The sequence below is a fragment of the Bos indicus genome, chromosome X, assembly GCF_029378745.1.
Source record: "Bos indicus isolate NIAB-ARS_2022 breed Sahiwal x Tharparkar chromosome X, NIAB-ARS_B.indTharparkar_mat_pri_1.0, whole genome shotgun sequence".
Classification (NCBI taxonomy): Eukaryota; Metazoa; Chordata; class Mammalia; order Artiodactyla; family Bovidae; genus Bos; species Bos indicus.
In genome coordinates, this window is record NC_091789.1 from 93,403,537 (window position 1) to 93,417,059 (window position 13,523).

Consider the following 13,523-nt stretch of genomic DNA (forward strand, 5'->3'; position numbering starts at 1 on the left):
TAGAGATACAAATGATGGCAGCAAACACTCCTTGCCCTTAACTCCCTTGTGTGTTAATGCCACTCTAGGGATTCCCTGGTGGAACAGTGGTTAGGACTCTGCACTTTCACTGTTGGAGAGCCAAGTTCAACCCCTGGTCAGGGAATTAAGATCCAACAAGCTGCTCAGCACTGGAAAAAAAAAAAAAAAAAACCGCTACTCCAGAGGTAATAGATTTGAGAAAGGAACTGAAAGCTAGTCTTTTAAGCTCACATATGTGACAGACTCAGTCAGAAGTCTCCAGCAGAATTGAAAAGCAGGTTACTTCTGGCCATTGAAAAACACAGACTACCCAAGAGGCCCAAATTGACTTGAGCAATGCAACAGCCTTTATTGTTGCAGCAATACTGCTATATATGCCCCATTCCTGGTCAGGGCTACCCCCACACCCCACCCCACGGTCCTTGTCACTGGAATTTTTCGGAGAAGTGGCAGAACTCCTAAGCAGAGCTGGAGGGAGGCAAGTGGGACTGGTGAGTGTTGGGGTCACCTGGGACCAAGGGTTCAATGGGGTCAGGATACCTGAATCCTCTACCCTGATGGGGGCTGAGAACACTTGGATCCTGGGTTCAAAGCTGGGGTAGGGTCTGGAAAAGCCTTGGTTCAGGGTTCAGGATTTGAGAATGCCTTGGTCCCAGACCCCAGCTTTGGGACTGAGCATGGAGGATAGATGGGTCCCAGATTGGGGTTGGGGGTGTGGACCTAGAGTTTGAGGTTGACTATGGTGCTCTGGTCTCCAACTCTCAGTTTTGGGCTGGATGTGTCTCTGGGTCCAAGTTCAGGGCTGGGAAGACTCTGGTTTCCTAAAATGGGAGGTGGGGGTGGGTATGAGGGAATATCCCAGTTTGGGACCTGGGGAAAGGGTTGCAGTTGTCTTTTGAACTGGGTGGGAGGCTCCTATTTAAGGGTTGGGCAAGGGCTCTGGGTTCGGGCCGGGGTGGGGATGGCATTCTCCACGCCTTTGGGTACAGATCCCAGGCCCCTAGGATCCAGCCTCCTGTTCTTGTCCCAGCGCCTCCAGCAGCAGCCCCATTGGTGTCCGCTTGAGACCAATGCTCTCGATCTTGTTCTCAATCTTGTTCTTGAGGTTGCGCAGGCGCAGTGACGCATGCACCAGGATCACTGTGGGCAATACCGAGAGGAGTGGGGTCAGTGGGATGGGACATCTGCCTTTAGCTAATGGGGGGCCGGAGAAAGGAACTGGAACACCGGCAGACCAATGGAATGGTCGGTAGCCAGGTCGCCTCCGAACCCTGCTAATATGGCGGAATAATACGTTTCACAACAGGGGCGTGGCCAGAAGGGTGCGCAGCAATGGGGACGTGGCCGGCGGAAGGCACTTCATACCAGCAGTGACGCCCAGAAAGGCGGGTAGTAAGAGGGGCGGTTCCCAGGGAGGGGCTCAAAGCCAGGGAAGGCGCTTTGTAAGGGAGGGGTGTGGCCTTGCCCGCTGAGTATCCCAGCCCCCTCTCAGCCCAGGAACCGGGGTAGGGCGGGCCTGGCGCCGTTCGCGAGCGCTGGCTGTTTTCCCGGTTATCTCAGGGTAGTGAAGACTCACGAAGCACTGGCCCGGCGATGCTGAGCAGGAAGGTGCCAGCGCCGCCGGCGGCCCAGAGAACGAGGAAGCCGACGGCAAGCACTGCGGCCAGGCAGGCGGCTGGGTGGCTGCGACGGCAGCGGCGCACGGCGGCTCGATTCTCAGCCGCGCACACCAGCATGCCAAGGGCCACCGCCACTACCAGCGCGCTTAGGAGGGTGTGCAGCGGGCGCACGTACCTGTGGGGACAATGGAACTAAGCTAGCCCCCGGGCTGGCGGGGAGAGGGCCTCCCAGACCACCGTCCACCAAAGCCTGGATGGGCCCCAAGAGCTCTGGTTTGTTCCCACCTCTACCCCTGCTCTGGATCCTCCCGCTCGGTAAATACTCCCACCTTCCCAAGAGGTCCACCCTCCAGGTCTTCTAACTTCTGGGAGCCCTGGGCTCCCCGCAGAACCCACTCCAGCTGCACCTCCCCATTCCAAGCCTGACCCCAAACCCACTCTTTGCAAAGGCCCAGCCCTTGCAAATTCCTCTTCCAGTCCTATTTCCATACATTTCCCACTCTCCAAGCCCAGAGTCCTTTCCAGACTTCCTTTCCTTGAAATTCCCCCTCCAGGCTCCCATTTCCTACAGATTCCTCCCTCCATCATTGCTAGAACCCCTTCCAGGCTTTCAGTACCACTCTTAACTTCCAATCCTGACCAAGACCTTCCTCCAGGTTCTCCAACTGTCCCTCGTCTCAGGCCTTCATCCTTGGGTCCTTCCTCATAACTCAAGTTTCCCAACTAGTACCTGCTCCTGGAGCATTCCAATTATAGCCAGGTTCCAAGTCCAGATCCTCCACAAGTCCACTCTTCAACTTGACCAAGTCCAGCCCCTGTCTCTGCAGTAAATTGTTCAAGGCCACCTAAAGCTGGTCCCATCACCCCTCAGGCAGTCATGTCCCAATTTTAGGCCCTCCTTATCTTCAGATCCACACTTAACCCTACCCTCGCAGGACCTATTCCAGCTGCCCCTCCCATCCCAACCTGTCCCTAAACCTTTGCAAAGGCCCAGCCCTCTTCGAGGGCTTCTGTCACCCAGTTCCCCCCTCAGTTCCTCATACTACTGAATTCGCCCTTCAAGGTCTTCATCCCTCTAAAAATCCCGCGGGCCCACCCTCCATGCCAGTGGGCATCCCCGGCCAACCGGCGCCTCCCTCCCTCCCTCACCCGGCCAAAGCGAGACCAAGGCCGAAGCAGATAAGGTAGTTGGTTTGGTAGTAGAGGAGGTTGTTGATGACGCGGTGGCACCATCGCTGCGGGTCGCAAGGATCCGGGGCCACCAGACGCGCGGACCCCAAAACGAAGTCGTCCAAGGCGCGTAGCGGTGGCAGCCGCACCTCCGACATCCTGCCTGTCGATGTAGCTGGACCAGAGAAGCGGTCGGACTACAACACCCGTACCACCCCGCGCCAACACGGGGCACACCGGGAAATGAAGTCTGGACCCTTCAGCCGCTACCCGGAAGACCCAGCGGCTGCGCATGTGCACTGATGCACGTGACCGGAAGTGCGGGCAACAAACCGGAACTGTAGGCTGGCACGGGCTGCCGGGAAATTAAGTCTGCGCCATGGGGCGAGACATTCCCATCCACCCCCACGCGGGGGCGCCACAGGGCCGGTTGAGGGACATGCTGGCTGTTCTGGCACCCAGTAGCCAGACCTTAAGAACACGCAGAGACTGTCAGAAGGACCTGCGCAAGATGCCACTTCCTTCCCGTCAAGGTCCAAGAGGGTCACACCTTTCAGGAAACTCCTGCAGGGCCTTTTCAGCCTCATCTTCTCTAGGCCCCACTCCCAAGGTCCAGTCATAAATACTATTAAGGGCCTTTTATTATTTATATTCATCACATCAGAGTCTTTTTCTGGGAAGTTTTTTAAAAATCCCCACAGGTTGGATTAGGGCACCCACTCTGGGTCCTTAGCAGTTTTCTTCAGGCTGGGAGCTCCAGGGGGTCCACTGTCTGGGTCCCTGAGTCCCTGGCCTGGCCCTGCAGGCACACAGTCATCAGGAAGTGCTTGGGGCAAAGTGGGCGCCCGCTCCATTAATGCTTCCTGGGTGGCGGCTTCCACAGCACTCCCACCCCTACACGGGCTTTGCAATCTGCCACTGAAGGTCCCTAGCACAACCCACAGGGTGCTTAAAAGTCATCATCATCACAGATGTCAAGGTACACATCAAAAGCCTCTCGGTTGCAGTTTCCATCAGGAGTGAAGACATATTTGTGGAAGGTCCCATCTACACAGATGGCTGGAAGAGAGGGGAGGATTGGAAAAGGTTAGAGGCTGCCAAAGCCACATTCTAATCCTCTCAGGTGTCCCATAGCCTAGGGTCTACCTCCAGGCCTTTGCCCACATCTCTTCTGGGTTGGGAAGATCCCCTGGAGAAGGAAATGGCAACCCACTTCAGTATTCTTGCCTGGAAAATCCCATGGACAGAGGAGCCTGGCAGGCTACAGTCCATGGCGTCGCCAAGAGTCGGACACGACTGAGCGACTTCACTTCACTTCACTGATGATGGAAGTGACCCATCCATTTTTGCTCCCTCAGGCCTCCCATGACCTAAAATTCTTTCAGGTCCAATTTGCAGGCCTCCGCCCATGCAGTACCCCCAATCAAGGGCTATTCCTACTCACCAATGACAGAGTTGACATTCTTGGAAGTATTTCGACCAAAAGCACAGATGCAGGCTGACTCAGCAGGCACGGTGAAGCTTGCCAGGCTCCACTGAGAGTCCACATACTGCCCAATCATAGGCCCCACCTTGCCCACGCGAGCCAGCCTGCAGGCAATACTGGCTAAGCTCAGGTGTGGTATATGTGCAGGGGGATGATGGGGGTAAGGCAGGGTAGGGCAGGAGGTACTCACGCAGAACGGCGGTTCAGGCGGGTATCCTTGAGAGCAAAGATATGGACTGTGCCCTTATCACTGGATGCACACAGGAAGGAGGAATCATGGCTAAAGTTGATGCTGAAAGACAGACCAGCAGTGATGCCCACATGTCATGCTGGGCGTGGGGTCAAGAGCCCACCACCCATGCCCTGTGCTTACCAGTAGAGGGTGGCAGGGTCGGTGCCTCGACGCAGTTCCACCAGTTTCTCCTTGGACTGTGTGTCAAAAAGGCGAATAAGTGTGCCCTTCTGAGAGGCCGAGGCCACTACTGTGCCTGGCTGGTTCAGAGACACACACGCCACATCGCTCTGATGTGCATTGATGGTAAACGGAGCAGAGGAAGTACCAGGCTTTGTGCTTGCCAGGTCCTGTGGTAGAAGGAGCAGTTCAGGCTTAGAGCAGGTAGTAAGGAGGTCAGTGGCCAAGAGTCCACAGGGAGAGCCGGTCCACCTACCCATCCCTGCCCACGGGACAGCTCACCACAAGTTGGAGGCTCCCGCACTTGTGTCCTGGGAACACTAGCAGCTGTTTCTCCAGGCTGGGACAGAGGTCACAGAGCCCTAAGGTGTGAAGGGGGTGGGCTGGTAAAGAAGACGATGGGGCCAGGCAGGGTCTCAGATGGACAGAGCTGGATAAAGGCTGGACTTCAACCTTCTATGATACATGTTACCCACAGAACCCACAGGGGGCTTGTCCTCAACTGTGCTCCCCACCATCAAGGCAGATTCTCTACCTCCCAATGCATTTGTGGCAGTTCCAGGAGGCCCAGGAGTCCCTGGCATACCTGCAAATGTCCTTACTGAGCCTTTTTGCTCTGTGATCTCAGATAGCCAGGGGTGGGACAGGGCCAAGAGTGGAGAGAGAGAACTGACTAAGGGATGGGAAAATGGATACACTGGGAGTCTCAGCCCATCAGAGCATCTCTATGCAGACTCCCTCCCTGCCTCTTTCCCAGTGCCTTTGTGCATGTCCCTCTTCCCCATCCACTACCTCCTGCCATTACATCTGCATCTCAGGGTCCTCTCACCCTTGGGGTTGTCCCGGGTGTCAAATTCAAACAGCTTTCGGGGATTGTCAGGGAAGGAGTACACATAGATGCGGTTCTTCAGCACGATCACGATTCTGTGGGCATCACACAACCAGGATGGTCATGAGAGAGGGCAGGGTACCCATGCAGGATGAACCCTCTCTCCTGCTGGGGGGACTTCCTACCTCCCCCAACCCCAGTCCACCTCAGGCTCACTTGTCATGGCGCATGCGCACAGCCAGCACTGGCTTGGTGAAGGTGAACTCCAGCACCAGCTTGTCCTTGGAGTCCTTGCCCTCCCGGGCATCGTCCCAGATCAGCACTGCTTGGCAGGTGGGTGTGTTGTCGGGGCCAAAGTGTAGGGTGAGGGGCAGCCCTGGTGACACAAGACCTACCCCTACTCCCCATGGGACCTCAACCACTTGCTTAACCTTTTGCTAGCACCCCATGTGATCCTCACACAGCATGACCACTTGTGATTCCTCAGGAGACAGGTTCTAGAACTGTTATACTCATTTACAGATGAGGAAGCTGAGGCTCGAAGGGGCTGGCTACCTGGCCAAGGACCTCACAACCCATCAGCAACCAAGCAGGGACTCATATCCAGGCCTGGAACTTCCCATCAGTAACCATATCTGCTTCCAGGGTCCCAGTCTATACACCCCCAGAATATTTCTGTGAGGAATCCTAGGGCTTCTCTTGCCATGCCCCAGTGGGATAAACAAAAACCCTTAAAACAAGATGGTGCTTGAGACTCAAAGCAAGAGTGCAATGGGGAGACTGCCCCAAGATTTTAAAACCTATTGATTGTGTGACCTTGGATAAATCACTTAACCTCTTTGGGCCTCAGTTTCTTCATCTGTAAAAACGGGAATAATGATACTTCCTACCACACATAGTTATTATGAGTATTAAATGAGTTAATACATGTAAAGTGGTTAGGACAGCACCAGGATCACAGCAAGCGCTCTATAGGTAAGGACATGTCATACAGGAGGCATTCAACAAGTGTTTGTTAAATGAAGACAAAACACCAAGCTTCTCAAGCAATGAGATCCAGGACTTGTAAGCCTCACTGTGTGACTCTGAGTTACTCTTCATTTGCCAGTGCCTCTGGGAGGCCAGGATTCTAGGGAGTCTGGGCCAAGGGTGGGATGGGATGAGGACACTTACCTGAGATCTCTGAGAACTTGGGGCTGCTACCACCGCCCACCAGGGCCAGCAGGTTGGAGCGGTGCAGCATTTCCACCAGGCCCATGCTGCCCACCTGCTCATGGTCTGGACAAGGACCAGGGTATCAGTACGGATGGGTGCCAATTCCCAACCCATCCCTTCTGCCCATTGCACCTCCCCCACCGACAGCTCACCCAGATGCCCCTTCTCCATCAATGGCTCCACGTTGTAGATGCGCACACCTGTCTCCATAGCACAGCAAAAGCAGCCTGGGGATGGGAGGAATCCGGACTGCCTCAAAGGATGCCCAAGTGGGAAGCTAGGGGCTTAACATCCACCTGTGGCCATTCTCTCCCTCCCCCCGCTCCCAAAAGGGCATAGGCACAAGCCTCTCTCACTCTGGTCTTGGTTGAAACGCAGACTGGTCACACCTCGAAGTGGCTGCTGAGTCATGGTCCAGGATTACTTCCCTGGACATAAATGGGGGTAGGGTTGGGAAGAGTCCTTTGGTCTGTTCTCTGAGTCCTAGAACTCCCATCCTCAACTGATTACTTCCTCCTCCTTCCATTCTGCTACCTAACCCCAGCAGTATTGCAGAGAAGACAAAATCAGGGGAAGAATCCTAGGGTCTCCAGTCTAAGCTCCCAAGACCCCAAGGAGCATGGCCAGGAACATTCCCATCTTCTCACACTTGGTTGACCCCAACTCTGTGTGCCTATCCCGACCTCGACCACCCCTGCCCCACCTCCTTACTCCCTGGCCCTGACTGTTTCTCAGGAAATAATGAGGTAGGGGGTATTTCAGTGATGTCTCCTCTTTACCCCCAGCCAATCCTGACCCTAGTGCCCAACATGGCCTGGAACCACCCCATACCCACTTCTCTTCTTACACCTGGACCTAGCACCTAAGTCTGCCTGTCAATAAATGGGAAAGGGAGCTCAAGCACCCACCTCCTTCTGCACCTCCCCGACCTGGCCCTGAGACCTGCTATAGTTGGTCCACCATTCTGAGGAGCTCTCCTTCCATGTCCTTCTACTCCAACCTATTCTATCACTCCCAAGCTCTCACACCTTCTGTCCTCACAGGCTTCCTGAAATACCTCCAGGATCCCATTCCTACCTCCAGACAACCCCTCTCATGACATGCTAACTTCTGCCTCATCATGGACAACCTGGACCTTCCCCCAGATCCCTGTATGCCCTAAAGACACTAGTTCAGAATTCCCTTATCACCCAGATGCCCCACCCCTGGGACACACCCTTGCAAGTGTTCAGCTATCCCTGACTTTGACATGGGTTGGCTGGGACCTACCCTCAGGAATTTCATACCCCTTAAGATCCCTCTTCCAGACTCCCTATCCTCTCCCCAAGACCCTGCCCCAGGGGACCCTACTGCCTCAAGACCCTTGCCCAGGACACAGACTTTCCAAAACTCCTACCTGGGACTACTCAATCCCCCCAGCAAGATACCTGGCCCAGATTCCCCTAATATTCTTGCCCTAGAGTCCCCATATTCCCTTTAAACACCCATCTTCCCCAAATCTTTGCCCAGGCACACCCTCTTCCCACCCTTCAAATGTCCCCCTCACCTCTCCACACCACCTCCACTGGACTGCCTCCTCCACAACAAAGACCCATTCGTTGGAGATTCCCCCACCCAAGAACCCTGCCCAGGGATTCCTCACACATAGCTCTCCCACCCCTTACGTCCACGACCACCCTCATACTCTTCCCAATGCCAGCACCTACTTAAGATGCTTGTCCTAGATACCTTCCATCAACCAGAACTCCTGCTCAAAAGACCCCTTTGTCTCCTAGACCGCAACCAATTTTGGGACCATGCCCCAGATCCCTGCTCCTGCACTGACCTGACCTCTGTGCGTCCCCGATCCCAGCTCCAGTTCTCGGTGCCGCCCGCGGCCCGGCTTTCTGACCTCCCGAGCCTTGACGCCCTGCTCCGGTGTTTACATCAGGCCTCACTTCCGGGGGAGGGAGCCTGTGACCGGAAATGATTCACCCTGCCCAGAAAACGCGGCCAGTCCTGCTAGCCCAGCTTCTGGGTCATTGGAGCAATGAGAGAGAGCGTGGCATCCTCCCAGGAGGGCGCGGGAAGCAGAGGATGCTCAGCCAAGGCATGATTGTCTGAGGGAACCGCGGACGGATGGGCGAGAGAGAGTCTTTCCCTCGCTGAGCGGAAAAGGGCGAAAATTCTTCAATTCGGTCCAGCTCCGACAGCTAGAGGCGTTATCTTCTGGGCTAATAAGACGTGGACCACCGAGGTGGGGAGAGGGACCGCCCCCGTTAGCAATTTGTAGTTCCCGCACACTCCTAGGGAGGGGCGACCCAGGACCCTTGAGCCTGGGGTGGTCCTGGAAGCCTTCAAAGCTGTCTATCCCAATAGCCAGGGGAAACCAGATTGAGATTCCCCATCCCACCCTCGCTTCGTTTTATTCACAAAGTGAAAAAAATTTTTTTTGATGGCAAGATAAATGTTCTCTGGGGGGGGGGGGGCAAGAAACCCCAATTATGTACATAGTGGAAATATTTTTTTATTCAACACGTGAGATGTGGACTCACGTGTAGTTTTGAGAAATAATACAGAGAAATTCTATGTACTTAAACACTTCCCCCTAAAGGTAACATATTATCAAACTATAGTAAAATATTACACTCAGAATATTGATATATTTAATATTGATACAATCCACCCATCATTTACTTTTTTTCAAGTATTGGTTTTGTTTTTTTTTTTAGTTCTCCTTTTTAATTTATTTTATTTTTTAACTTTACAATATTGTATTGGTTTTGCCATATGTCAACGTGAATCCGCCACAGGTATACACGTGTTCCCCATCCTGAACCCTCCTCCCTCCCCGTATCAAGTATTGTTTTTATACTTTCAAAAGTTACTAATATATAATGGACAGTGGTTTAATGTAGCCTTTTTAATTGATTCATGGTATTCCGTGGAATAAATGTCTAATTGTTCAGCTGTTACCCTACTGATTGGAGAAGGAAATGGCAACCCACTGCAGTACTCTTGCCTGGAAAATCCCATGGAAGGAGGAGCCTGGTAGGCTACAGTCCATGGGGTCGCGAAGAGTTGGACACGACTGAGCGACTTCAATTTTTTTTCCCCTACTGATAGCCATCTAGGTTGTTTGATGGACTGTGTTGACAACATCCACAGGCATGTTTACTTGTGAATTTTGACCCCATATACTACTCTATAGCTTCCCTGGGATCCCTGGGTTGGGAAGATCCTCTGGAGGAGGAAATGGCATCCCACTCCAGTACTCTTGCCTGGAAAATCCCATGGATGGAGGGCCCTGGTAGGCTACAGTCCATGGGGTTGCAAAGAGTTGGACATGACTGAGTGACTTCCTTTTCTTTCTTTCTACTACTCTAGGCATCACTCCACCGTTATGCTCCTCCACAAAGCCAATCTTCTGGCTCTCTTCAGTCTCTACTTTCTCACAACCCAGAGCATATTTAACTTTTTTTTTTAATCTGCTGTGCCATCGGCATATTGCAGGATCTTAGTTCCCTGACCAAGGATTGAACCTAGGCACCAGCAGTGAAAGCTTCAAGTCCTAGCCTGTGGGCCATCAGAGACTTCCTAAGGCATATTTGACTTAATTCACTTTGGCTTCTATCTGTCTCCTAGACTCCCTGTCTCTGAGACCTCTCTTAACCAGATTACTGATGATTAACAATCTTCCCAAACCAGCAGTTACTTCTCTACCCCTTCCTGTGACCACTCAGCATATTCCACAGTTTCTTGCCCTCACTCTCTTGGTTTTCTCCTGTAACTCTACTGCTCCCCTTTCATCATTTCCAAACATTGGTGTATGCTTGGCCATGATCCTGGCCCCCTTACTTTTATAGCCAGTATTTTGTCCCTAGGTGACTTCATCTTGTCTCCTAGCCTTAATTATTGCAAATATTTGTAAGATTCAGTAATTTAGGCCTCTGGCCTAGATGTCACCAGACTCATATATGCTATGGCTTGTTGCACATTTTCACATGGATGTCTCATAAGCCATCTCAGATTTAACCCATCCAAACAGATTTCTTGAATCTCTCTAACTCAAACACCCTCCTGTCACCCACATCTCAACCAATGGCACCATTACACCAAGTTTGTCATGCAAGCCAAAGAGCAGATATATCATGCTTGATTCTCCTTTGTCACTGGCAAATTGTGTTGATACCACTGTCAAAATGGTATCACAGATACAACCCCTGGGATTTCCCTGGTTTGTCCAGTGGATAAGAATCCACCTGCCAATGCAGGGGACATGGTTTCTATTTCTGGTCTGGGAAGATTCCACATGCTGCTGAGCAGCTAAGCCTGTGCACCACAACTCCCAAGTGCTGCAACTACTGAAGCCCGTGCACCTGGAACGAGAAAGCCCACACAGCAACGAAGACCCAGCACAGCCAAAAATAAGTAAATAATAAATAAATATAGCAGTGTGTACACGTCAAAAAAACAAAAAGGCCTGGCACATAGGTCGATTGGAAAAACTCATAATTCACAGGGCATGGAATACACAGGAAGGTTGTGGGGAATAAGTAGCCCTGGACTTAGTACCACTCCATACCCAATTAATCATTAAAGGAAGACAATGAAAAATCAAATTGTTTCCTAGTAACTGTATTTCAGTACAAAGATAAAGAAGATTCATAGGAATAATAATAATAAAACCCTAAAAATAAATAAACCTAATAAGGTAAAATTCACAATGTCTGTTACCCACCCCCCCAAAAAATGACTAGGCATAAAAAGAAAGCAGAGGTACATACTACAACATGGAAGAACCTTGAAAAACATATGCTAAGTGAAAAGAGCCAGTCACAAAGGACCATGTGTTGTATGATCTCATTTGTAGATAATGTCCATAATAGGCAAGTGAAATACAAAGTAGATTAGTGGTTGCCTAGGGCTGGTGGGGTGGGGGATATGACTGGGAAAAAAAAAGGCAATGACTGCTAAGGAGTGTTTGGGGTGCTGAAAATGTTCTAAAACTGATTGTAGTGATGGTTGCACAAGCCTGTAAGTATCATTTAAAAAGAACATTTAACTGTACACTTTAAATCGTGTATTCTGCAGTGTGTCAATTATATCTCAATAAGAATGTTATTTTTTTTAAGCAGAAAAACAGGACCCATAATAATCAGTCAATGGAAATTGACCCAGAAAGGACATACATGTTAGAATTAGGAGAGAATAATGCTAAAAAAAAGTTATTAAAAGCTGCACTCCATATGTTAAAAAAAGTTGATCAGAGACATGGAACGTTCACCCAAAGTAAAAAATACACCTGATGGGATTAATGACTAGACACTGCAGAAGAAAAACATTAATGACTTAAAGTCCTAGCAATAGAAACTAAGAAAATGAAAAAGGGAAAAGGAATCTCCAAAAATAAAAAGAGCATATATGAGATGTAGAACAATTTTGTGTGACCTAATATGCAGGAAATCGAAACCCCAAAGAAGAGCAGAGGGGACAGAAAAAGTATGTAAAGAATAAAGTCCTAAAATTTTCCAAAATTAATTAAAAATATAACCTCATAGATCCAAGAAATTCAATGAACACCAGCAAAAGATGCATGAAAAATACTACACAGAGGCACACTGTAATAAAATTGCCCCAAACCAATGAAGAGAAAATCTTTATTTTTTCTTCAGGTTTAATTGAGATATAACTGACTTACAGCACTATATGTGGAAAATTCTGAAAGAGATGGGAATACCAGACCACCTGACCTGACTCTTGAGAAACCTGTATGCAGGTCAGGAAGCAACAGTTAGAACTGGACATGGAACAGACTGGTTCCAAATAGGAAAAGGAGTATGTCAAGGCTGTATATCGTCACCCCACTTATTTAACTTATATGCAGAGTACATCATGAGAAACACTGGGCTGGAAGAAGCACAAGCTAGAATCAAGATTTCCAGGAGAAATATCAATAACCTCAGATATGCAAATGACACCATCCTTATGGCAGAAAGTGAAGAACTAAAGAGCCTCTTGATGAAAGTGAAAGAGGAGTGTGAAAAAGTTGGCTTAAAACTCAACATTCAGAAAACTAAGATCATGGCATCTGGTCCCATCACTTCATGGCAAATAGATGGGGCAACAGTAGAAACAGTGGCAGACTTTATTTTTCTGAGTTCCAAAATCACTGCAGATGGTGACTGCAGCCATGAAATTAAAAGACGCTTACTCCTTGGAAGGAAAGTTACGACCAACCTAGATAGCATATTGAAAAGCAGAGACATTACTTTGCCAACAAAGGTCCGTTTAGTCAAGGCTATGGTTTTTCCAGTGGTCATATATGGATGTGAGAGTTGGACTGTGAAGAAAGCTGAGCGCTGAAGAATTGATGCTTTTGAACTGTGGTGTTGGAGAAGACTCTTGAGAGTCCCTTGGACTGCAAGGAGATCCAACCAGTCCATCCTGAAGGAGATCAGTCCTGGGTGTTCACTGGAAGGACTGATGTTGAAGATGAAACTCCAATACTTTGGCCACCTGATGCTGGGAAAGATTGAGGGCAGGAGGAGAAGGGAACAACAGAGGATGAGATGGTTGGATGGCATCACCGACTCAATGGACATGGGTTTGGGTGGACTCCAGGAGTTGGTGATGGGTAGGGAGGCCTGGCATGCTGTGGTTCATGGGGTCACAAAGAGTCGGACACGACTGAGCTACTGAACTGACAGCACTATATAAGTTTGAAGTGTACAGATAATGACTTGATTTACATACACCATGAAATGATTATCACAAGTTTAGTGAACATCC

General features: G+C 50.4%; 2 protein-coding genes across 3 annotated transcripts; both read right to left on the reverse strand.

The window, feature by feature from the left end:
• Positions 1-345: 345 nt before the first annotated feature.
• PRAF2 (PRA1 domain family member 2) lies at positions 346-3,085 on the reverse strand. Its single transcript, XM_019956078.2, has 3 exons — positions 2,790-3,085; positions 1,598-1,815; positions 346-1,161 (listed from the first exon to the last, which is right to left on the reverse strand). The coding sequence occupies exons 1-3, from the start codon at positions 2,966-2,968 to the stop codon at positions 1,022-1,024; spliced, it is 537 nt and encodes a 178-aa protein (XP_019811637.2). The 5' UTR covers positions 2,969-3,085; the 3' UTR covers positions 346-1,021.
• A 348-nt stretch (positions 3,086-3,433) lies between these two features.
• Positions 3,434-8,722, reverse strand: WDR45 (WD repeat domain 45). 2 transcript variants are annotated; one of them, XM_019956076.2, is made up of 11 exons: positions 8,578-8,722; positions 7,109-7,180; positions 6,905-6,979; positions 6,711-6,815; positions 5,754-5,859; positions 5,538-5,632; positions 4,991-5,070; positions 4,670-4,878; positions 4,487-4,588; positions 4,255-4,400; positions 3,434-3,869 (listed from the first exon to the last, which is right to left on the reverse strand). In XM_019956076.2, the coding sequence occupies exons 2-11, from the start codon at positions 7,161-7,163 to the stop codon at positions 3,760-3,762; spliced, it is 1,083 nt and encodes a 360-aa protein (XP_019811635.1). In that variant the 5' UTR covers positions 7,164-7,180; positions 8,578-8,722; the 3' UTR covers positions 3,434-3,759. The 2 variants fall into 2 exon arrangements, with proteins under 2 accessions (XP_019811635.1, XP_019811636.1); XM_019956077.2 differs by lacking the exon at positions 4,255-4,400.
• Between the last annotated feature and the right edge of the window lie 4,801 nt (positions 8,723-13,523).